The sequence below is a fragment of the Carcharhinus amblyrhynchos genome, chromosome 26, assembly GCF_965287045.1.
Source record: "Carcharhinus amblyrhynchos chromosome 26, sCarAmb.v2.hapA, whole genome shotgun sequence".
Lineage (NCBI taxonomy): Eukaryota > Metazoa > Chordata > Chondrichthyes > Carcharhiniformes > Carcharhinidae > Carcharhinus > Carcharhinus amblyrhynchos.
The window spans coordinates 27,492,202-27,518,662 of record NC_137349.1 but is presented as its reverse complement, the minus strand read 5'-3'; the positions used below and the strand labels follow the sequence as shown (position 1 = coordinate 27,518,662).

Sequence of the window (26,461 nt, the reverse complement as noted above, 5' to 3'; positions counted from 1 at the left end):
AGCAAATATATCCCACTAATGGTGTGTTCCTGATCGAATCAATCTGTTGGTAGTCTGGGTGGATAGGTTCACCTGTTTATATCCCTTATGGGTCTGTTCTTTGAAGTGCCTGACATATTCATGGGTAATTTTCATAGCCTCTCTCATGGCTTGTCAGACCACTTTCCCTAGTGTTCCTTCAGTGTACAACAAGTCCCACAAGGCACCAAATGCGTATTACAACAATTTGTCCGGCAAGTGGAACCTTCCCGCAGTCAATGAATCTGTCACTTAGAACCAAAGAACATTACAGCAGAGAAACAGGCCTTTTGGCCCTTCTTGGCTGTGCTGAACCATTTTTCTGTCTAGTCCCACTGACCTGCACCTGGACCATATCCCTCCACACCCCTCTCATCCATCTACCTGTTCAAGTTTTTCTTAAACATTAAAAGTGAGCCCACATTTACTTCATCTGGCAGCTCATTCCACACTCCCACTACTCTGTGTGAAGAAGCTCCCCCTAATATTCCCTTTAAACTTTTCCCCCTTCACCGTTAACCCATGTACTTAGTTTTTTTCTCCCCTAGCCTCAATGGAAAAAACCTGCTTGCATTCACTCTATCTATAGCTATCTTAATTTTATACACCTCTATCAAATCTCCCCTCCCCTTGCAGACAAAACTGTGATTACTTTCACAAAGTCAATCCCCAATATGATCTCTGCTTCTGGGATGATTGTGCATTACTGAGGGGGGGCCCACCTGCACTGATTTAAATTCCCCCTTCAATGGTAAAATATCGATGATTATCTTACTGATGTTCCCTTGTGGCTCGAGGGTCTAACAAGAACATACTATGGAATGCTGATTCTGAACAGCATTCTGTCGTGCTCAGGCCCTTCTTATGGGTCATGTATCCTTTTAGATTTGGCTCGGTGAACCCAGCCCCTAGGATTTGATTTGAATCTGTAGCTATCTTTAAAGATCGCTGTGGTAATGAATATTATTGATCCCTCCACTGGACCACCTCTTGGTTGAGTGACTACTAATTCATATCTGTCCAGCGAAAGCTGAGAATGTTTATTTTTGTACAGGCAGACAAATAAATGTCAGGAGAATGTCAGTGGAAATGTCAGTTCCAAGTCTCAAATCTTCAACGTCAGACTTAACCTCACTTATCAGATCTCTGGTGAGATTATTACACACCGATCTTTTGTCTTGGACCTCAGTGGTCTTAATTATCCCTTCAATTATGTGACTAAATGTTTCTGGGCGTCTCTCACCCTGTAAGTCTATTAAGGTGAGTGCATCATCAGTTCCACAGGCTCCATACTGTAGTTCCTTTCCAACTTACGTGGCAACCCAGGATGAATAACTATTTAGTTCAGACAATTGTACTGAATTAATGCCGAATTTGCACTCCAAACAATCCCCTGATACCTCCCAGTATGCTCCTTTATCTCGTGTTCGTGGCAATTCCTTAAGTATAATCAATGATTTCCTGCAGCTGAACTTCAGCCCATTTAATGGCATTAGGGTGATCATGTCATGTTGAAATGTGATATTGCTAATAACCCAAAACATTACCCATAGAGGTACCATTGTCACACCATGTAGTAAAGTTTAGCTTTCCCAAACCTAACTCACCCATCAGGGGGGCTCTATCATGTTTGGACATTGATAACCACAGGTTTTAAGTTGGTAACATCTAATATCTCTACAATCAAGTTTTATCTATTACATGTTTACATGGTTCTTGACAATACTGAACCTCAAAGCCAGGTTCTGTGACATTGAATAAATATTTCCACAAACCCAATGTTTGAATTGTATAGACATTAAATACCCAAATTGCCCTGAATCTTTTTCACCTCTGAGTCCCACCTCAGACTATCCACAGTCTGAATCAGAGATTCAGATTGGCGAGCCTGGTCTTTCTTGGTGCACAAGAACCTCAGATATCCGGATGTTGGGTTTCTTTATTTACTCTCCTATTCCTCCACTGGGTAGCTGACGTACACAATTCCATGACAGTCGTCAGAGTAAATAGGAATCTGTGAAAACATTAATGTTGATCCCCACCAGTCGGGTCGTCATCAGGTTTCTTAGGGTCCTCATACATTTCAAGGGAGTAGAATGTTTCCACTCAATTCCTGTCCTTGTATTTACACATAAGCGCATATGTGTCACCTGTCATAATTACCTCATATGGCCTATGCCATAGCAGTTGGAGAGCACTGCGCTCTGGTCTCGCCTTTATCATCACCTTGTGGCCCACTTGTGGTACTCTTGATTTTTCAACTTGCTGACCCTTCTCCAGATCCTTCACTATCAGTCTCTAACTTTTCTCTTAACCAAATTGTTCACTCAATTTTCTAATGTACCTTCAGATTCTGCCTCTACATGTCAATGCATTGGTTTCTCCCGCTATGATTTGTTAAAGTGGAATAACCTCTAGTGTGGAATGCTTCCACCCACCTAGTAAATTGATCCATAAATACGAGGTAATATTGCTTTCCTTTTTCATGGTGATAACAGACTTATAAGATCAATCTGTATTTATTCCCAAGGTCCTCTGGGAAGAGGCTGGTGATGTAGTTTTATTTGTATTGCTTTTCCGGGGATGTGCTGGGCTCATGTAGTATACAGCTGATAAAATTGTGCTGTTTTCTTCCCATTCCCTTTCACCGCCCGTACTGGCCCATTATATCTAACATATTGTTCAGCTTGGTTTGATGTGGCCCTTGGTCAATCCCTAGTAAAAATCTTCTGATGCTTCTTGGACGACCACTTTCCTTTTGGTCCCATTTCTTGCCTTGTTGTTGGTCAAGCAATGTGCATGTCTAAAACCTGTTCTTAAATGTATAATTGCAAGCACATACAAACCATTGAATGGATCTATTTTGGACTGGTTTCTTGTATATCAGTTACTTCATATGTAACGCATGTGCAAACTTATACTGCATCTCAATATCATGCTAACACCTTCTTGACTCTCAGGTGACTTTATCAAAGGATTTGAAGTCTTTGCCCTTCTTGCCACGTGATCCAGATACCTCAGGTGATGGTCAGAGTATAAAATTCTGCTCTCTTGAAAACATAGACGAGGATATAAATATTACTAAGAGAAAACTATCAATTTAAACTATCTATACTTTCCTTTTACTAGAATATACATCAGTGCCAAGTTGAAATATTCCCATGAATTGAATTGTACTCAATATCCCAATTCCCATTTACAATTTAATTTCCAGTCTTTATCTTCTCAATTACTTAATTTTATTCAGTTTGCATCCTAACTTCTTTAAAACAGAAATCAACCCATTCTATTTGATTCCAGGCAGTAAACTTTTTTGATTGCTCATTCTTCGGCCTGAATAGCATCATTTTAAAGATAGGAAAAATATGCTGATAGTAAGCTATGTCAGAATTGTCCCAAATTCAAACAACAGTGTTGTGGCCTTTCAAATATCCATTACTGTCTACCTTATCTCTTTAAAAAAACTCTGATCGTACATCCATAGCTAAACTCTGTTCTTTTCTTCAAATCCCTTTAAATGATTTTTTAAAATCACCATCATTGTTCTCATTAACCATCAAATGAATACCACCTTTAATTCTGTCCTACCCTTTTCAACTATTGCCCATCCTGTTCTCAGCTCTCCATTCATTCTACTGTAACCCTTTGACAAATAGGGTCACATCAGCTTCCCTATACTGGCTCTTCTATTACCCTGTTTACTTCCTCACACCTTATCTGCACATCACATATGTGTTCCTTTCCTTCAATGTTCATCTAGCCCACTGGGTTATTTCCACTGTCTCAAATTATAGTAATCTGCCCAGTTGCTGGCAGGAGGAGGCTTTCCCATTGAGCCTGCCCAACCCAACATGGTTTCCAACTTTCCCATATTCAGGATTTGCACCAGGTTGTGTTCTGTGAGCAGTTACTTCCCCAACATTGTAATTGGTTCACTTACTGACCATGTTGGAAAAAATGCATTAATTGGCAAAGTCTCACTTATTGCCCAAGTCTCACTTATTGCCCATACCATCTGAATGAAAAAAAATACAGAAAGAGACATAAATCTAAGATCAATTAAGCTTATTTGGCTAAAAATATTACACTACAAAATAGTTTGTATTCATTTAGAAAAAACATAAATCAGGTGGTGCTGAATAGCTCATCTCAGTGGGCATTTCTTAAGAATATGGTTGGTGTTTTTTTTTACAGCTAATGTACAAATAAATTCTCAAATACCTTAAAGCTACTGCAAGTCTTCTTCCATTTGCAGTCAGCTGCCGCAAAAGAAAAGGCAAATCCATCCCTGCTTGGAACAGAATGGGTTAACTCATCTGAACATACCTGACAATTCAAAACCTTAAAATCTTCTAATTCCCAATTCCTGGAAAAATAAATACATCTTCAGCTGTCTCTGCTAGTTTCAAAAGAGGTGGAGTAGAAGTTCCCAAATGGATATCATTACGTCATCACTCTTTTTAAAAATCTAGCAAGCATTCAGGACCCGACCTGATTCCTTTCTGAGAATCTAATTCTAGAATTGTCTTTTCATTCTAGAATTATCTTTTCAGAAATATATCTTTCATTCTGACAATTTGATAATCCCTCTGTGAAGCACCTTGGGATGCTTTGTACGTTAAAAGTATTATACATATGTCAGTTGACATTGTAGTTATGAAATGCCAAACTGATTGTAAATGAAGCTTTACAATTATGGAAAAACCCTTTCTTTCCAAAAATGATTTCTTACCAATTAATGAGCTGTAGTTCATTTTACTGATGGTGATCTTTTTTGGTTTTAATGAAGTGAAATGTCTTTTAATAAAGAGAAATAAGAGGTTTCCTGCCTTGCAGTTTCCCATTTTGTAATCAACTTAGTAAAAAGAAAAAAAAAATTAAGCAATTGAAATGACATGATGCAAGAGACCTACAACCGGGCAACATCTTTTCTGCTATTTCCTGTCATGATGTCAGTCAGGTTTCTTCACTATGGATTACTAGGCAGACAGCTGTAAACTAGTTGTACTAAAAAACTGAATCACGTTCTCTCATGTTTTAGACCTGGGAAAAGTGCTCCGATATTCAAATAATTTAAACATACATTTTAACTTGAAACAAAACATAAAAATGCTTGTGAACCTGAGAGAAAACCAGGAAAGATTGCTCAATCGGGTTGCTGCTATGGGAGCCAAACATCAGACAATGGCAAAGGGCACAAGCTGTTTGGTGAATGAGCTGATGACTATTCACCGGTGTGATGATTCCACAGATGAAGAATTATTTGTTTCACTATCCATAAGCAGGTCTAGAGGATAGGTAGTTGACCGGCTGTGCCTGCTGGCTTTAGTCATTCCTTCCCATTGAGAGAATCTATTTCAGGGAAGGATTCAAGGAAAATTTGACTATTTTTTAAAAGAAGTGGCAAAAGCATGCAGTGCTTTATTAATTTGCAGTGGTTAATTTTTTGACTCTCTTAACCAATTAGTTAATGCGTTTTTACTCTTTGAATCCGAGAGTGACATCCTGCATTTCCACTACATTTAAGGGAGCTTGAGGTAAGCATGAGAAAGGAATAGAAAGTTGCGCTGATGTTCATTTTACACTTACATGCAAGGTGTGTCAATCGTGCTGTGCAGTTATTTTAATGAAACATTTGGGAGTCTATTCAGTTTGTATTTTCTCCAGGAATGGAGTTAATTTGGAGTCATTTGCAACCTCTGAGGAGAACTGGATAGCTACATGTTCAGAAGGGAGATTTAAAGTTTAGAAGCATTTTTACAGCATAGCTTGAATTTTGTTTCAGAGGGACTAGAGGAGGGAACTTAATGTTTGTCAAATTGGGGATTAGCAGGTGACATGGGAAGTCCAGGATAAAATAATCAGAATTAGGCCACAAGTGGAGGAAATAGGTTTGAGGGCTGACTTTTTGCACGCTGCCTTCTAATGTTAAATCAAAGGAACTTATTGAAAGCCAAGTTATCTTACATGAGGGATTGACAGAATGCACTCATTTCTGCATTATTCTGAAAATTGCGAACGATTTCCCAGTCCCCAAAGATTATTCCACATCAATTTAGTTAACATTTACACGTATACCTGTCACTAAATTGGAATACAATCAACCCATTTCCAAGTGTGAATGAACATAAAAGATCAAACTGTTCTTAACTTAGCAATCTCACTCAGAGGCTATTACCTGGGGAACATAGGGGAAAAAAGTTACACTGGTGCAAAAAGGACCAAACTTTCAAGGTTATGGCAGAGTAGAGGAAGTTTAACTGCACTTATTAACTTCCATCTTTTTTTCCTGAAGTGACATGCCACATATACTATCCACTTCCCTATTATTAGCATACTTTTCATTTCCTACATTCTACTTAATGTAAGTGGCCATTTCTTAAACCACTTTCATCTGGAACTCCTCCCTCAGCATCCCTGCCCTATCGCCACTCTTCTTCCTTCAATATCTTTTAAAGCCTCTTCTTCAAATGTGTTTACCCCCTCCATCTTCTTTCTGCTTGCTGCTTGCCTCCCAGTAAAATGCTCTGAAGAGCCCTAGAGATATGTAAGCTGAGATCGGAATAGGACACATAGATGGGCACGAGACTTGGTCTCTGATATAGCAGCTTGTTTACTAATAAATAAATACAAGAACAGGCTGAGAACACTCCTAGAATTTCACAATACAATTATTTTTGAATTTTATTAATTATAAAACTGCAGCAGTTCTGTAATATAACAAGTATTTCTGGATAAATAATTTCTCCTTTTAAAGTTACTTCAGGTTATTGCCTTGTGATTTCTGATGGTCAGAGACTGAATTATTCTTGGTTTACACTGTTCATCCAGTCCCAGTTGGAACTGGAATGAGACAATCCCATTCTCGCCTCCTTCAGACCTAAGAGCCAGCACAGAGGCAAAGCTTTCATCCCAGCACTAGGCCCCGAAACACAGAGGAAATGTATTTCAGCTGACTCTGCACTGTTAACCTCAGCCAAAACCAAGGGGCTGTAAACCTATCATGGAATTAGTGACAGTATGTTTCCAGGTCTCTTGGAGAGGGATCCCATGCTATCACCAGTATCTTTCAAGCAATTAATTGCTGCCTATTTTGAAAATTTGAAATATTTGTTCTGTAGTTGCAGCAAAAAAAATCCAAAAGAAACAGATTAAATCATATTGGGCATTCGACAGAAGCGTTCCAAACACACTACAACGCACAGGCAGGAGTGGGGAACCAGCTGAGCAGCTGCACTAAGTCACATATTCTGGCAACATTGCAGTTTATTAGATTTCTGCCCGTCGCTTGTTGGGGGGACATCAATCTCCACCACATCGCTACCAGGTGACTCATGAGTCAGTCGATCCGAGATCTGTTTTTGAGAAACTATGCGGTAAATTTCTGGAAAAGGAAAAATAATGTTAGTTACTCGGTAATCCCACTTTTTATAAAATTATTTTTCAGCCCCTGCACGCCTGGTATTAGGCACTAAGCAACCTGCACCATTTTACGCATATGGTCATTCTTCACATTTGATTGCAGGCTACAGTCTTCCATCTTTCACCCTCCACAAACTGAAGCTCATCAGAACTCTGCCGTCCCTGCCCTCACTCTCACTTGACACCATTCATTCATCATCTCTGTACTCACTGACCTACATTCATTCTTGTTCCAGTAATGCCACAATTCTGAAATTCTCATCCTTGTTTTCAGATTCCTCCACGCTATCACCTCTCCCTCTCTCTGTGATCACCTCCGGCCTCACAATAATCGGAGCTACCTGCACACCTCCAATTCTGTTCTCTTACACATCCCTGATCCAATGCCAGCCATGTCTTCAGCTACTGCAGGGAGCTTTGGCATTCCCCCCACAAACCTCTTTGCCACTCTCCATCTTCGAGGGTCTCCTCAAAAGAGTGGTCCTCAGCAAAGGTATTAAATTGGGGAAGACTAACGACAACAATATTCGGTATGATCTGGAGAGTGTAGATTGGGGGAGGCTGTTTGAGGGTAAATCAACATCTGACATGTGGGAGTCTTTCAAATGTCAGTTGATTGGAATTCAGGACTGGCATGTACTTGTGAAGCTGAAGGATAAATGTGGCAAATATTGGGCACCCTGGATAACAAAGGATATTATTAGTCTTGTCAAAAAGAAAAAGGAAGCATTTGTAAAGTCTAAAAGGCTTGGAAAGATGAAGTCCTTTAAGAATATAAAGAACGTAGGAAGGAACTTAAGGAAGGATGTAGGAGGGCTAAAATGGATCATGAAAAATCCTTGACAAACAGGAATAAGGAAAATCCTAAAGCATTTTATATGTATGTAAAGAGCAAGATGGTAGCCAGGGAAAGGGTTGGTCCACTCAAGGATAGTGGAGGGAATCTATGCATGTGACTAAAGGAGATGGGCAAGATACTAAATGAATACTTCACTTCAGTATTCACCAAAGAGAGGACCTGAAGGATGAGGAGCCTAGGGTAAGGACTGTAGATATTCTAGGTCATGTCAATATCAAACTGGTGGTGGTATTAGGCGTCTTAAAAAGCTTCAAAGTTGGCAAGTCTCTAGGGCCTGGTGGGATCTACCCCAGAACACTGAGGGAGGCAGGAACAGAAATTGCTGGGGCCTTGACAGAAATCTTTGTATCCTCATTGGCTGCAGATGAAGTTCTAGAGGACTGGAGGATAGCCAATGTTGTTTCTTTGTTTAAGAAGGACAGCAGGGATAATCCAGGAAATTATAGGCTGATGAGCCTTACGTCAGTGGTAGGGAAATTATTGAATCTTAGGGACCGGATTTATTCATATTTTGAAACAAATGGACGTAATGATAATGTGGAGATGCCGGCGTTGGACTGGTATAAGCACAGTAAGAAGTCTCACAACACCAGGTTAAAGTCCAACAGATTTATTTGGCAGCACTAGTTTACGGAGTCTCAGGCTCCTTCATCAGGTGAGTGCGGACTTGTGTTCACAAACAGGTCATATCTTGCGAATTGAGTTTGTGTCTATATATGACCTGTTCGTGAACACAAGTCATCACTTACCGGATAAAGGAGCCTGAGATTCCAAAAGCTAGTGCTGCCAAATAAACCTGTTGGATTTTAACCTGGTGTTGAGAGACTTCTTACTTATTAATGCTAGACAGCATGGTTTTGTGAATGGTAGGTCATGCCTCACTGATCGAGTTTTTCAAGGAAGTGATGAAGATAATAGATGAGAGAAAGGCAGTGGATATTGTATATATGGATTTCAGTAAAACCTTTGACAAGGTACATCATGGTAGACTGGTACAAAAGGTGAAGTCACACGGGATCAGAGAAGAGCTGGCAAGATGGATACAGAACTGGCTTGGCCATAGAAGACAGAGGGTAGCACAGGGATCAGTTCTGGGGCCTGGATACAGAATTGGCTTGGCCATAGAATACAGAGGGTAGCATGGGCATCAGTTCTGGGACCTCTGTTTTCACAATATATATTAATGACTTAGAGGAAAATGTAGCTGATCTGATTAGCAGGCTCGCAGACGACAAAAAAATTGGTGGAGCTGTGGATAGTGAAGAGGATTGTCAAATGATACAGTAAGATATAGACCAGTTGGAGACTTGGGCAGAGAAATGGCAGATGGAGTTTAATCTGGACAAATGTGAGATAATGCATTTTGGAAGGTCCAATGCATGTAGGAATTATACAGTGAATGGTAGAACCTTTAGGAGTATTGACAGGCAGAGAGATTTGGGTGCACAGATCCACCAATCACTGAAAGTGGCAACACAGGTGGATAAGGTAGTCAAGAAGGCATACAGCATGCTTGCCTTCATCAGTCAGGGCACTGAGTATAAAAATTGGTGGGTCATGCTGCAGCTGTGCAGAAGCTTAGTTAGGCCTCATTTAGATATTGTGTACAATTCTGGTCACCATACTACCAGAAGGATATGAATGCTTTGGAGAGGGTACAGGATGCTGCCTGGTCTGGAGAGTATTAGCTATGAGGAGAGGTTGGATAAACTTGGTTTGTTCTCACTGGAATGACGGAGGTTAAGGGGTGACCTGATAGAGGTTTACAAGATCACGAGTGGCATGGACAGAGTGGATAGTCAGATGCTCTTTCCTAGGGTAGAAAAGTCAAGTCCTAGGGTACATGGGTTTAAGGTGCGTGGGGAAAAGTTTTTTTTTTACACAGAAGGTGGTGTATGTCTGGAACGTGCTGCCTGGGGAGGTGATGGAGCAGCTCGATAGTGGCATTTAAGGGGCAACTCAATGAATACATGATAAGGATGGGAATGGAAGGGTATGAACTCCATAAGTGCATGCAGTTTTACTTTAGGCAGGCATCATGATCAGCACAGGCTTGGAGGGCTGAAGGGCTTGTTCCTGTTCTGTACTTTTCTTTGTAAAACTTGCCTTTTGACAATATACCTTGACATTTCCTCATGTCACTCAGTGTCAAAGTTTGTTTGAATAAAGTCCTCTGAAGCACCTTGGAATTTTTTTTTTTACAGGCACTGTATAAATGCAAGCTGCTTGTTCATATTCAATTGCCAACAATGATTGTCAGATTGAATAATCTGGTTATTCAACTGTAGGGAGTAGAGGGAGGAAAAGCAGCAGCAAAGTCAAATATAATTCTGATTTCAACGCAAACTCGCTTTCCAGCAGAGTCACTGGGCACAGATCAGGAGCAGGAACCTTGAGTATCTTTTCACCCTTCTAGTGCAGTCCAATAAGCAAATTCTCATGTTTTAACAAAGTCCAAATTGAGATCACAGACTCAAACTTGTCCGACCCATTTCCCAGACTCCTGCCCCCGCCTCTCCCCCTCTTTACTTTCCACCTCACTAGCCTCTGTGGTCATACGACTATCCTCTGCCCTTTCCGCAAACTTTGGCATTTTGCCACCAGCAAACACCTCTTCCCCTTACGTCCCCTATCAGTGTTACAAAAAGGCTGTTCCCTGTGTGACGCACTGGTCCATTCCTGTATTATCCCCAAAGCCTTATCGCCTTCCCAGGGTGCCTTCCTTTGCAATCACAGAAGGTGTTGCATCTGTCCCTTTACCATCACCCTCCTCACTCTCCAAGGCCCCAACACTCCTTCCAGGTGATTTACTTGTACTTTCAATTTAATCCACTGTATTTGGTGTTCACACAGCGGTCACCTCTATGTTGAGAAAACAAAATGCAGACTAGGTGACTGCTTTGTGGAACACCTCTGTTCAGTCCACTTCTGGTCGCTTGCCATTTCAATCCACCAACTTGCTCTCGCATTTACAAATCGGTCCTTGGCCTGCTACAACGTTCCAGTGAAGTCCAGTGCAAGATTGAAGAACAGTAGCTTATCTTCCGATTCAGCACTTTATAGCCTTTTGGACTCAACACTGAGTTCAACAACTTTAGGCCATGAACTCTGTCCTCCATTGTGGATTTTACCCTCCTAATGCCAATTTGTATCTTGTTCTGATGATTTGCTTCCAGACAGTGCTGACCTTTGTTCTGCTATTAAAACCGACTCTCAGCCAGGGCCTTGTTCCTTCGCTACGACATTACCATCCCATTTGCCTTTTGTTCCATAACATCTTTGTCATTTAGTTTCCCCCCAACACTGACTGTCCCTGACCTTCCCTTTATAGCTTCACCTGACCCTCTCTCTCTTCTTTCATCACATTTCTACCTCTCTTCAGTTCTGAAGAAGAGTGTTATGGAACTTGAAATATTACCCCTGTTTCGCTCTCCACAGATGCTGCCAGTCCTGAGTTTTATCCTACAATTTATGTTTTTATTTCAGATCTCCAGCATCCACTTTAATGTGCTTTTATTTCCCCAATTGAGATCAACTGACAGCAGAAATTAGAGAGTGAACTTGCTCAGCAAGGATCTAGATACATTTTTTCCCCCCACACAGAATCAGGGAATTATTACAGCGCAGGAGGCTATTTGATGCATTGTATCTGCACTAGCTCTCCGAATGAGTAATTCACTTAGTGCCATTCTCCAGCCTGCTCCCTGCACCCTGATATTTTTCCTTTTCAGGTAACATTCTAATTCCCTTTTGAATGCTTCCATTAAACCTCTAACTCACTCGCAGGCAATGCATTCCAGACCTTAACCATTTGCTATGTGAAAATGTTTTTTCTCCTTTCACTTTTGCTTCTTTTGCCAACCTCTTGTTCTCGAACCTGTCACAAGTAGGAACATTTTCTCTGTCTACTGCACACCACATTTTGAATACTTCTATCAAATCTCCTCTCAGCCTTTTCTTTTCCTCAAACGGAAAACTGTCCTAACTTCTCCAGTTTATCTTCATAACTGAAATTCATCATCCCTGGAATCATGCTCATGAATCTTTTTCTGCACCCCTTTCCTATTCGTTTCTAAATGTTTTTGCTTTTACCTGTCAAGATATTTTGGAAAGCCTCCTCTACGTTAGTTGAATCCAAGGCAGATGTTTCAATAAATGAAAGACAATTCTTCTCTATATGTAAAAGAAACAGAAGGAATCCAATTAATAATCGATGGTCCAGACAAACCCCTCCATGTGTGAATAATCTAAAGATCAGGAAGCTCCAGAAGGATCTATTCATGCAGGGTTTTTTTTTGGATGTAGTTTGTAGTAGAAGAAAAGTTAGGGTAAAAGGAAATGTTGTTCAAATACCCTTCTTTTTTATACCACCAAAACCAATATAGAAGATTTACATATGTATGCATTCCCTGTTGACCATTCTATCTGAAACACGATGTTTCACAGACTGTTGAATGCAGTTTTTTGCAAGAAAGATTAAAATGAAAACAGACAAAGGCGAACATAAAAATGTTCCAAGAACAGAACACACCTGAGAAACAATATCTGCAACCTCAGATCTGCAACTTGTGTATGAACCCACTTTTAACCTTAAGAGTGACCACACCGTAAGTGTGTTTTGCACAGTGTAATGTTTCTGTCCACATGATCATGTCGCTTCTGACCTCAAGCAGTACCGGGAGAGACACATTAGCAACATATACAAGTTATGGGATGTATTGCCATTCAGACTTTGCATCAGATACTTATAAAACGTACATTTTAAAAACATCAGAAGTTGTTGCTGTAATAACCTAGTTTCTGTCAAAGGAACCAAGCACTGTCAATTCAGAGTAATTTCCAACACCAACAGGAAACAGGCTCTGCCAATATCCTGATGTTTAGATCAACTCCAAATAGAAAGTAACCGCAGTGGTTTAAAGGGACAACCAGAGTTACCAATAATTCAACATGCCCAAGACTACCAATGGAAAAGCCACCTGATGTCCACAAAAACATATACAATATTCATTAAGACTTTTTAAAAAGCCAGAACTGTCAACTCAAAAAGGCCTGCCGTATGGGTCTCGGAGCCAGGTGATATCACAGACCGAAAGGAACCTTTACGTCATTATGACAGCTGAGATTTCTGGTTTACCAAGATGTGACTCGGTCTTTTGGGTCGAACCAAGTAAACCAAGATGTGACTCACATTGTCCAAGTTCTAGGAAGCCACTTTATTGGACAGGCCTCCTGTTCAGATCCATTGTAACTTGTATAAGGAATGGATTAATATTTTCAGTTAATCTCAAACTTCACTAATTATACACACAGATATCCTTGTCTCCGAGAATCATTGGACATGGCATTTGAACAGGTATGTACATTCTCCCAGAAAAATTGGGGGATTGTTGTATCTGACGCTTGCAGGTCACAGGTTGCTCTAAGTAATATTAGATTGTTAAGTGTACATTTTATGCCATCAGGAGAATCCAAAGAGATGGAGAGAGTTTTTGATTCCTTTAAAATCATCTGAACAAATTTAAAATGTACAAAATCATTATAGTTGTAGGAAGTGAGGGAAGTACTGCAGAATTCTTCACGAAAGGTGCAATTTCTAAGCCTCATTCATGATCTTGCACGAGGACTTAGTTTTCTTTTTAAACAAACACACTTGCCTGCAAATGCTTTGAAAAGGTTTACCGTGAATAGTGGCTTTAGCAGTCATGGACAAGTTGTGGACGATGATGATAATCATCTTCTGGAAGTAACCACTCTACTAATGATCAAGTCTGCTCTGTTTTTAAACATTGTCAAACTTCAGTTCAGTTGTATCCATGTTCTTTAAATGGCTTCAATTTACAATGGAACATTAGTGAAAGGTTTGTAAGGGCCGAGATCACACATTTCCAAGGTGATTTAGCATGGTGCAAATGCCTAATGTTTTGTTAGACCAAGAACCAGCCCTCCTGCATCCAGCAAGTTTTCCAGCACTGTTGACTTCTCTTCCCATTTCAATACATCTTTACTGCATCACAGAACCAAGGGATTTGTTACTATTTCTTTATGGCATATTCCAGTATATTGATACATAACTATGGTATATTTTCCTAGACAGCAAAAGTTTCTATACTATTAATATTTTGGTTACAAGAAGCAATGTTTCCTTTTTAACTATATTGCATCCACTTTTCCGGGTTTTTGTTCTATTTAGGTTATATTTGAATTGTATACCAAATCTCTTGATTTTTAGTGCTGGATGAGCAGAAATTTCCTCCACATAAATATTGGGAAGACTGAAGGCATTGTTTTCCGACCCCACAGCAAACTTCATTCCCCAGCTAGCAATGACATTCCTCTTCCCACAAACAGTTTTGAGGCTAAATCAGTCTGTTCACAACCTTGGTGTCATTTTTAACTCCAAGACGAGCTTCGGGCCGTATTTTCACGCTATCACTATGACGGCCCATTTTCATCTCCATAACAACATCTGACTTTGCCCCAGCTCAGCTCATCTATTACTAAAACCCACATTCATGCTTTTGATACCTCTGGATTTTACTATTCCCATGCACCGCTGGCTGTTGTCCCACATTCTATCTTCTGTAAACCCAAAGTAATCTAAAACTTGCGGGAGATCCCGTTCACCTATCACTCCTGCACTCAGGAACATACATTGACTCATGGTCAAGCAACCTCGATTTTAAAATTCTCGTTCTTGTTTTCCAACCCTTCTACAGTCTCACCATTCCCTGTCTCTGTAGCAGCTCAGATATCTGCGCTCATCTGATCCTGGCCTTTTGCGCTTTCCAGACTTTAATTGCTCTAATATTGGTGGATGTTCCCTCAGTTGCCAAACACCAAATTCTGGGATTTTCTCCCTATACTTCTGCCTTAATTCTGCCTTCAATTGCACTCCTTAAAAATTAGCTCTTTGATCAAGCTTTTGGTCATCAAGTCTTAAAGTTCCCTTATGTGGAATCATTGTCATATTTGGTTTAATAGGACTGCATTTTACAAGCTTCACTGGGGGGAGTCTTTTTGGCAGTGGGGGAGGCATGTGAAATATGAGGGCTGGCAAATCCTCCTCCCCGATCCAGTGCTAAAAATCGGCAGCCTACCTGCTATTTTTAAACTAATAATTAACAGGTGTTTGAGCTTGTCACTAAGCCCATATTCATACTGCTCCCGCCATAAACTGAAACTTACCAACTGTTTTATGGGCAGGTTGGTGGGGGCGAGGAGCCTGCTTTTGAAAAACAATTTCTGTAAAGGCAAGAATGAGGTGGCAAGGCAAAGCATTTCGCTGGTGTCCTTTGCATATCAGGGACGCTCTCCTCCAAAGATGTTGCCTCACTTTGTTTCTCCAAAGCCCAACCTTCTCTACTCTGAGCCTTTCCCCAGGATATGTCCCCACCAGGCTCTGGAATCCATCTTCTGTTCTTCATGGAAATGCTAACTGTCCCAGCAGCACACACCAATCAGTCCTGCCACTGCTGGAACTGCTAGAGCCATTGGTCAATCAGGCTGGCTGGCAGCTCAGGAGGTTGGGACTTCCTCTCGATGAGGAGAGGAAGTAACACTCTTAGCTGGTTTAGTGTGCTAACTACGCATTATTGCTGCAGGAAGGCTTCTTTATGGTCCATCAGCTGCCAGCCAATTCTTGGAACAGGGGTTGAAAGGACAGCAAGTGATAAGCCAACTGTCCCCTCCCCATGGAATTCCACCCATAATATTATTTGGGACATAGTATTATGTTAAAGGCACTATATAAATTATTTAATTAAGAAATTACGGGATTTGCCTTCCTGATACTGTCTCAGTTTGAAAGGAGTGAAGGCAAGGCCACAATATGTCATTGTACAACACGGTTTGAAAGCTGCAGAAGTGCATTGAATGAAATGACTGAAACAGAAACCAAGAACGAAGCCTTAGAGGCATCAGTGGAGTCCATCTTTGGTCTTAGTCTGACCCAGAAGTAAACTCAGAGTTGCTAGATCAGGTTGAGAAAATTATAAAGAAGTTCCTTAACAGAAGCCAAACATCACATCTGTGAGCATTTAACACATTGATAACTCAACATGTATCTGTGCCAGAGCAGCTAGCCAGAGTTGTACAGATGCTACTGCACTTAAAGTAAAGAGTAAGGGGGTGATAGCAATAAAATAAAAATGACTTATTTTAACTCATCAACACCACTCTGCACATTATTCTGCTCCACAGCCTCCCACCAGCTCTCAGTACAGTAATGAGAATTTAAAAATTCAGATTTTAGACTGTTTCAAACTATCGTGTGACTTACCAGCGAAAGCCCGTGCCTCATCTGTCGGAACAGCTCTCAGATGACGGAGGTCACTCTTGTTTCCGACCAGCATGATGACTATGTTGTTGTCGCCATGATCACGCAACTCCTTCAGCCACCGCTCGACATTCTCATAGGTTAAATGTTTGGCAATATCGTAAACAAGCAGAGCACCCACAGCCCCCCGGTAGTACCTGAGGGAGCATACAACCATGACAGCATCAGTCCTCACTCTTGCTCACTGGCCAAAACCCACAGTAAATGTGGATTGTGGAACTGAAACAGTCAAGAGAAAACACTTAAGTTGTCTACTGTGGTTCTCAGCCATAGAGTGCAGGAAGGTTCCTTCCTCAATCCCTGATCTGTACTGAATTAGCTGTGCTGAGACAGGGTAGCAATAGAGATGCTACAATTGCCTCAGTGCTCCACTAGAAGTGAAAATCAGGTTTCCTGCTCCTCATCGCTGTGAGTGACTCAGTGAGAAAGCATGCAGAGGGACACATGGTGAAGTTGGGGTGGATACTGATGCCTTCCCCAGCATCTTTGAATAGCTTCTTGTATTGAATAAAATAGACACCGAATGAAAATGTCCTGGGCACCAGATGTCCCAGCGAGAGTCAGCACTATGGAATTGTAGCCCTGAAATACCCAGCATCATAACATAAGGATCAGAAAAAGGAAAGACCTCCTACAAATTATAACTAATGAAGAGGAGAGTTATACCACCAGCCACCACTGTCCAGCTACTGCAACAGACTGTGTTTGATGACTTGAGGAGACATTAAGGGAAAATCAGAGTTTATTAAAGTTTATTTATTTATTAGTTACAAATAGGCTTACATTAACATTGCAATGAAGTTACTGTGAAAATCCCCTAGTTGCCACACTCTGGCGCCTGTTTAGGTACACTGAACAAGAATTTAGCACGGCCAATGCACCTAACTATCACATCTTTCGGACTGTGGGAGGAAACCGAAGCACCCGGAGGAAACCCATGCAGACACAGAGAGAAGGTGCAGACTCTGCACAGACAGTGAACCAGGCTGAGAATCGAACACGGGTCCCCGGTGCTGTGAAGCAGCAGTGTTAACCACTGCGCTACCATGCTGCTCAAGCCTGCTCATTCTAAGCTACTCACATTTTCCTGAAGCTGGTCTAACGTGACATTGCAGAAATCTGGAGTGCATTGTGATAGCAGATAGTTGGTCTTGCGGATATCAGGGAGATACAGGTGGTGGTGGTGACGTGTTGCAGATCACTCAGAGTGTACAAGTCAGTGTGGCAACCAGCACTTTTATACACATGATGTGGGCAGAACTATGGATACTTTTATAGAGGCTCCAACTTTATTTCCATCACATGGAATCTCTCCCATTATTACTAACCCCTGTTTGGCTCTGCTGCGAGCACATCCTCCTTCATCGTCAAGTCCTGGGCTGTGAATTGAACAGGAGATCCCAACTCAGAGGCAGGGACGGGGATGCTGCCCACTGTCCCAGAGATAGAGATAAGGAAAAGAAAATAATTTTAAAGGATGCTTACGCTGAAGTGATGGCACGGTATCGCTCCTGTCCTGCTGTGTCCCAGATCTGTGCTTTAATGGTCTTTCCATCTACCTGGATACTCCTGGTAGCAAACTCCACTCCAATGGTGCTCTTACTCTCCAGATTAAACTCGTTACGCGTGAACCTCGACAGGAGATTGCTCTTTCCAACTCCAGAGTCTCCAATCAGCACAACTAAAGGGAAGTAGTTTGGAATTATTTGTTTGAGTCAAATCTCATGATAAAACCATCACATAAGGACTGAATGTGTCATTCACAACTATTCAGTCCTCTAGCTTTCTTTCATGAGGCCTACATACGGTTCAGACTATCCCTAGCCCAGAGACTGGGAGGCTGCTACCATTCCATCACCAGCTATTGGGTTCCTTTCAAGAGTTACTATGATTTGCAAAATAAGCAAATGTGATGTGAGCAAAAAAACTTATCACATGAGCAATTTGGGTTTGGAATGCCCTGCCTGGAAATGTGGTGGAGGCAAGTTCAATCAAGGGATTCAAGACGGCATTGGATGATTACCTCTGTATGTGATTTCTATTCAAGTAATCATGTGACGCCCTCCTGAAGGCAGGGGAATTATGCTAAGCCATGATGCTCGTTTGGAGAGCTGGTGCAGGCACGATGGGCCAAATGGCCTCCTTTGGCACCGTAACAATTCTGTGGTTTATCTTCTGATTTTTGCTCTCACTTCACAGGAGGTGTGCCGAGCATCTTTGTCCCCTCCCCTAACACACTGGCATGTGGAAATTCAGAATCCGGGCACAAACCCACGATGCTGCCTTTTTCCATGGTCTGATCCATGGTTGTACAGAACTCTTCTCTAATTACATGAAGTACGGTCAAAGAGGTATGTTTTGAGGAACATCTTAAAAGAGATGAGAGAGGCAGAGTGGTATGGAGAGGAAATCTCAATGATTAGGACATTAACAGTTGAAATTGGCTGTTAATGGATAAAGTTAAAATTGGGGAAGCGTAAGTAGTTGGAATTGGAGGAGTGCAGAGATTTTGGAAAGTTACACTACTATGCTTATGGCAGTGGTAAAGGTTTTTATCTAAACCTTTGTGAGTAACTTGATTCAAAGAACAATAACAAGAGTCTACAACAGTAACAATCTTCAGCTTGATGAACACAAAATTCCACCATACTGAAAAACATTCAAGTTCCTGACTGGAAACTCTGTCAGCTCCTCAATTTTCTGATGCTTACTCTTGGCAATTCTCCACTGTATCTGTGCTTTGTGCTGCTGCCTTTGTTTTGGTTGTATATTTCCCTCATGAGAAGGAGTATAGTTGTGTTTTTCCATAGTGAGCCTCAGTCCTGTGAATGACTTTGGTATATCTGTCCAGGGTTCACTTTGAATTTCACTCTCAGCATCAGTGAACACAGCTGAGAAACAGATAAAGTGAGAATTGTTCCCAGCCAACATTTGGGGACCAGCTGAGGCTTTCAAATTACAGAATAAGAAAGGTCATCCAACAGGTTACAGTCTGAATCATGCTCGGGGAATCTGCTGGTTACTAAGGCACAAATTCTTTTTAAAAGCAGAAACCTGATACATTCATTGGGAGGCTAGTTGTTTTTTTGCCTTATTTATTTTGTTGCATTGCAGACATGCAATAGAATTGTGCAGATGAACGTTAACTTGCTTCTGCAAGGTATTCAAAGTGGGCCTATGTAAGTAGTTTGAGCTCCTTCACTGGTTCAGGGGAGTGGAACACCACCTATAGTATTAAGTCAAATTCTAATTGTGCTCTGTTCTATGTTAGCTTTAGCAACAAGTGGCTTATATTTTTCTTTGGTGCTTTAATCAAAAAAGCCCATTCAAATTTGTTCCAAGCACTGTCCTCACAAGGGTCAAACCAAATCCAAGCTGGCAAGACAAGACATTGCACCCCCATCTGGGACGCAAACAAGATCCAAACTGACAGGATGAGACACTGCACCCCCTCCTGGGCTTGATCTGACATTTAGCCAAAAGGCCAAGATGGCTTTGAAAAATTGCATCAGGTAAAACCTCGGTTTAACCTCATTGGTTACACTGATCCTTTGCTCTACCCGAGCTTGGGCGAACCACAATTGCAGGTGTCGGCACACCACAAGTGCAATGGGCTAGCCTTGTCCCCTGCCTAATCATCACCCCTACCAGGTGAAAATTAGGGAAGAGAACATTAGCCAAGGTTCTTGCTCTTGATTGTTATTCAGTGACAAATAGGTGGAAAGTGCTTGCAAAGACACCTTGCAAGGAAGGTACGATTAGGCTTAGCCTAAGATCCCAAGATCAAATAGTTAGTCAACACTCACTATTAAAGTTCACTCATAAGGATTGGCCACTTAACTGAGTTATGACAGGGAAGCTGCTACCTGCACCAGCAAATGTTTACGGTAAGGTAATGGCTACAATCGTGAGTGACTTTCAAAGAGGTTAACACATCACTGGTGACACAGAGGCAAACTGCTGTCTGGCAAGTCAGCTAGAGTCAGCTGATAACTGAGTAAAGGAAGGCTGATTCTGCAGAATTCTGCCTCCATTCTGTCAGGGGTCACAAGGTGTCTGTTCCAGATTGTAGCTGCTAATTATTAAAATTTAAGACAAGAGATTTAACAGCTGCAAGATTAGAAAATTACCAAACTGGAAGGTTCATTACTTGTGAAGCGTTTATTACTTCATTTTACCCAGAGAGTGGTTAGAATGTGGAACTCACTATCACAGAGTTGTTGAAGTGAGTAGCTTAAATTCCTTTATTGTGATGCAAGGTAAACACGCGATGGGGAAAGGAAAGGAAGAATCAGTTGATAAGGATAAATGAAGAAGAGTGGGAGGAGGTTCGTGTGCAGCATAAACACTGGCACAGACCTGTTGAACCAACTGGCTTGTTTCTGTGCTGTAAGTTCTATGTAGTTATCAAAATTAACTGCTTATTTATTGAACATTTGTTTCCTTTTTTCCTCCTTTAAATTTCCATCCCAATTCAGGGTTGCTAATGCTTTTGTAATGCCTCTTACCCAATCCCAAAATGAGATCAGCTACAGAACAAGCATCAAACCCAAGATCTTCCAGTTTGCGTGACTCTGTTCCATCACTGAAGCCTTTATCCACTTTAGTGTGCAAGACAGCCAATCACAGGACAAAACAATGCATTATAATTGGGAAGTATTATATTAATCACACTGTAAAATGGTACTGGCACAAATTTATAACCTTAAACAACTCAATTTCAAATGAATTTCCATAGATAGAACAACTAAGCAAAACAAGCAAATTTTATGTTAGTAAAACAAAGATTGTGAAAATACATGGCAAGCAAGCCTATATCTGGGACAAAAGTCAGCTTACTATTATTTCAGGTGAGAACACTTTGTCAGAGTAATGTACTGAGACTGTTAAAACAATTTTGAATACATAAGTCACAAATCCACTACTGACACTTATTGGCAATAGTGTGCACCATCTAGAAGCTGCACTGAAGGAAATCACAAAGCCTCCTCAGACACCTACTTCTAAACCCACGACCATTACCACCTCAAGGACAGGAAACATGGGAACACCACCATCCAAAATTCCTCCAAGTCATTCACCATCCTGACTTGGAAACATATCACCATTCCTTCACTGTCACTTGGTCAAAAGCCTGAAATTCCTCCCTAACAGCACCATGGGTGTACCTACACCACGTGAGCTGCAGTGATTCAAGACAACAGCTCATTACCATCTTCTCACGGACAATTAAGGATGAGCAACAAATGCTGGCCTAGCCAACGACACCCATATTCTGTAAATGAATAATAAGAATTGGGAATTATATACAGGACACAAGACTGGGAATTTTATGGCGGCCCTAGTAAAATTGAAATCAATGGAAATCAGGGAGAAAACTATAGCTGGAGTCAGTTATCATAAAGAAAGATACCTGTGGTTCTCGGAGTCTGTTCATCTCAGCCCACCGAACATCGCTGCAGGAGTTTGTCAAGCAGGGCCAATGATTAGCTGCTTCACCTTCTCTGCATAATAAGGTTCAAATTGCAGATGTTCACTTATGATTGCACAGTTTTTGGTGCCATTCGCAAATCCAAAGATGCTGAAGCATTTTGTGCCCATGTGCAGTGCTGGATAGCATTCAGGATTGGACTGCTAAATGGTGCTACAGAATTGTCAGGCAATATCATCTTGAACAAGAGAGTATTTAACCCTCTTCCCATTACTTTCAATCGTAAGGTTGAATCCATATCCTCGTGGTTACCATTGACCAGAAACTAAACTGGACAAGCCGTGTAAATACTGTGGCTATAAAAACAGATCAGAGGCAAGGTTTCAGTGGCAAGTGACTCACCTGACTCCCAAAAGCCTTTTCACTATCCATAAAGGACAGATCAGAAATGTGATGGAGTACTGGGTCAAAGGCCATACCAGCACTATGGGTGCATGTTCACCTTGTGGGTTGCTGACGTTCAAGAAGACGGTTCACTATCATCTCAAGAACAATTAAGGATGGGGAATAGATGCTGGTCTTGCCTTGCCAGAGATACACATATTCCAAAATACCTGGATAAATGTAGCTCCAATAAAACTCAGGAAACTCAACAAAATCCAAGACAAAGCAGCCTGCTTGATTGTTTAAGATGGTGGGCAGGTTTACAACGCTCTCTCCATCATCTGCATACCATGGCTGCAGTGTGCACCACCTACAATATGCATCACAGTAATTGAACAAGGATTCTTTGACAGTACTTCCTAAATCTACAACTTCTACCACCTAGAATAAGGGCTGCTGGTATATGGGAATACTTCCATCTGCAAGACACACAACATCCTGATTTGAAAATATATTCCTCCACTGTTGCTGGGGCAAATTTCTAGAACTCCTGATCCAACACTGTGGGAGATCCTTCACTTCCTCACCGCAGTTCAAGAAGGTGGTTCACCATCAGATTCTTGAAGGCAATTAGCATTGGGTAATAAATTCCAGCCTTGGCACTGACGCCCACATCCCTTGGATTAATTGTTTTTTAAAAAAAAGGGTATTCCAACTGCAGTCAAGCTGGGATATCTAATTTAAACTGCCGTGTGCGCAAAGACTGGGAATAACTGACTGTAGAATGTAAATTAGAATTTGGAAACAATATCTAAAAATAAAGAAAGTGGAAAACATACTAAAAGGCAACAGTCAGCTCCTTCAGGAGAGATGGAGGGAAACAAAATAAAAATATGAATTTCCCATTCACCATTAGCTCTAAATTGCAGCATGACAGAATTTTCCTTGTCACAGGCATAAGATGTCTCTTTCAGGTCCTATTTTGGCTCAGAATCAGTTGTTTAATTTCTCCTATTCACTTCACTAACCTCTGCTGGTTCTGAAGCTATAAGCAAAGCACCAGTAGATAAAAGCAACTAGGTGGAGCATCTCACGCACCAGATGGCTACACACCAGTAACAAACACACAGCACAGAGCCAGTTCCAACACAGTGAAAACAAAGCAATACCAGACTATGCTGGAAGAAACCATGAGACTTTGAATGTATATATGCTTGTCTCCAAAACACAATCTCACACAGAGCTCCACTTCCCCCTCAAAAACAACATTTTGCAGCAAAATGGTCAGCTTGTAGAATGGCAATTGCAACATCAGTGATAGTGTAGATATTCATAACCTCTGGTTTGGAGAGACCATGATGTGGAGATGCAAACCCCGAAAGCTTGTGAGTTTACTATCAAATACATTTGTTGGACTTTAACCTGGTGTTGTCAGACTTCAACCTGGTGTTGTCAGACTTCTTACTCAGAGAGACCATTCAACCCATCTAGCTTATGCTTTGAAAGCAACTTGTAAATCCTTCCCTACCCACCTTTACTGCATCTAACCGTCTCTTCAATTACAGAGTTCTGCCTCCGCTACCCTACTTAGAAAGTCTTCTAGGTATTAATCACATTTTGCTTGAAGGAACAACTAATGGACTGGAACCTAATCTGACTGAACCCAGCTGGGATGGGTGAGCACAACAATGAGGTAAAGATAAACTGAGTGCAGGCAGCAGCATGGGTTTGGGTTCCAGGAAAATAGTGCATTTTACAAAAAAAACCTTCAAAAGACATGTGAGGAAGGCAATATAGCCCTTAATAGTTCATTTTGAAAAATAAAACCTAGAGTTCCAACCTCATTATTGTTACCAGCGATTAAGTGACTACAAAGTTTTTGTCTTCATTATCTCATCTATTGAGGTGGTCATGTGATGTAATTGGTAGTGTCTGAGCCAGGGCAGTATCGCCTAATAGCACCAGAGACCTGGGTTCAATTCTGGCCTTGGTTTACTGTCTATGTGGAGCTTGCACATTCTCCCCATGTCTGTGTGGGTTTCCTTTGGGTGCTCCAGTTTCCTCCCACAGTCCACAGAAGCATAGGTTAGGGGGATCAGCCGTAGTATAAATTAGCCATGGTTACAAGGATAAGGTAGGGTGGTGGGTCTGAGTAAAATGCTCTGTCAGAGAATCGCTGCATGGCTTGTGCTTTCTTTTTCAAGTGTCAACATTACCATTGTAAACTGCCATGTCAACATTCCCAATTAATGTTGTGTCAACGATAATTGCAGTTGGTGGACTCTACCTGATTGGAAGTTTCTGCAGTGTCTCTGTATATCCGATTGCCATTTTATAAATCTATATTAACAATCAGCCAGGCCTGTTTGTGAACACACAATATCAAGTTCAGATCACAAGTGTCCTTGTGTTACACCCTGACAGAAGGCTTATATTACAATGTGACAAGTCTACAAATGTAGACATTTTAGCAGATGCACATGTGTTATCAGTTATTTCATACATCAGTGTGTGTGTGCGTGTATATATGAAATAGCTAACCAGCAAAAGGAACTGAATTATGTTTTTTCTTTTTGAACCGAATTCTGAACCAATTCCCAGCGAAGGACGGAAGGAAGAAGTGGGTGCCAAACCCCACCCACCCGCTCCTCAAGGTATCACCAGCTCATACTGCCAATTTCAAATCAAGATCAAGAGGTAGAAAATTACTTGGGGTGGGGTGGGTTGAATGATAAGTCTCAGAGATGATGAGGCCGCTTTTTTGCCTTTTCCCTCCCTTTTATTCTCGCCGCTCAGACAGATTCGAGGACACAACTAGCCCCAGTGCAATTCCTCACTCTTCACATGCAGTCTGCACCAGATTCTCTCCCTGAAATAATTACCATAAAGCATCCGAGAGCTGGCGTGAGCAGGAGGCAACCGCACCTCCAGTGCCGAGGGAAAGGGTTACATTAATGAGTTTGCTGGTTGCTGTACTGATCATAAAATCTCACCTTTGAACAGATAATCGTACTCGTCCTCTCTGCTCCCCATCTTCCGCCAAGTTATTGTCCTTGCCCGCTCACTCGCCTCTCCGCACCGGATAAAGGAGTCATCAAGATCCTGGTTTCTGCCGAATCTCAAGCTTCGGAAGGAAGCCGAGATCTTCCGGGATTGAGCGGGCGGAGGCAGAGTCACGCTTAAAGCGGTACTGTATCTATACCCCACTGACTGCGACACAAAATGGGATCGCCCATACAACTTTACCCCTGGAAATTTTATGACGACTTTTTAAATCTACAATGATAAACTCCGTGGGCCCTTATTTGGTTCCAGTTTTACCCGTGGGGGGAGGGGGTCACAAACACAAAAATGCCTTCTCTTCTTGTCCCCATACCAAGGCTCCCAGAGCACCCCATGGCCTCCTCATAGCATCCCTGCAGTGTAGAAGAGGCCATTCGGCCCCATCAAGCCTGCACCAACTCTTTGGCAGTGTATTTTACCCAGGCCCTGCCCACCCTGCCTTATCCCTATAACCCCACACATGTCTCATGGCTAATCCATCTAACCTACACATGGACTGTGAGGGGAAGCCAGAGCATCTGGAGGCCACGAATACAGGGGTGGGGGGGTGGTCCTCATGCAAGAATTCCAAAAACTTAGTCTGCAGGTGATCAAGAAGGCGAATGGAATGTTGGCCTTTATCGTGAAGGGGATAGAATATAAAAGCAGGGAGGTCTTGCTGCAACTGTACAAGGCACTGCTGAGGCTGCAACTGGAGTACTGTGTGCAATTTTGGTCCCCTTATTTGCGAAAGGATATATTGGCCTTGGAGGGAGTACAGAGAAGGTTCACCAGGCTGATACCGGAGATGAGGGGGTTAGCTTATGAGGAGAGATTGAGTAGATTGGGCCTGTACTCGTTGGCGTTTAGAAGGCTGAGGGGGTATCTTATAGAGACATATAAGATAATGAAGGGGCTAGATTGGGTAGAGGTAGAGAGATTCTTTCCAGTTCGAAAGGAAACCAGA

At 41.6% G+C, this 26,461-nt stretch overlaps 1 protein-coding gene across 1 annotated transcript; it reads right to left on the bottom strand.

Annotated features, from left to right (window-relative positions):
• Positions 1-6,613: 6,613 nt before the first annotated feature.
• LOC145358872 (ras-related protein Rab-11B-like) lies at positions 6,614-25,611 on the bottom strand. The gene is made up of 5 exons (XM_080213227.1): positions 25,446-25,611; positions 18,123-18,318; positions 16,581-16,774; positions 12,392-12,472; positions 6,614-7,402 (listed from the first exon to the last, which is right to left on the bottom strand). The coding sequence occupies exons 1-5, from the start codon at positions 25,483-25,485 to the stop codon at positions 7,260-7,262; spliced, it is 654 nt and encodes a 217-aa protein (XP_080069353.1). The 5' UTR covers positions 25,486-25,611; the 3' UTR covers positions 6,614-7,259.
• Between the last annotated feature and the right edge of the window lie 850 nt (positions 25,612-26,461).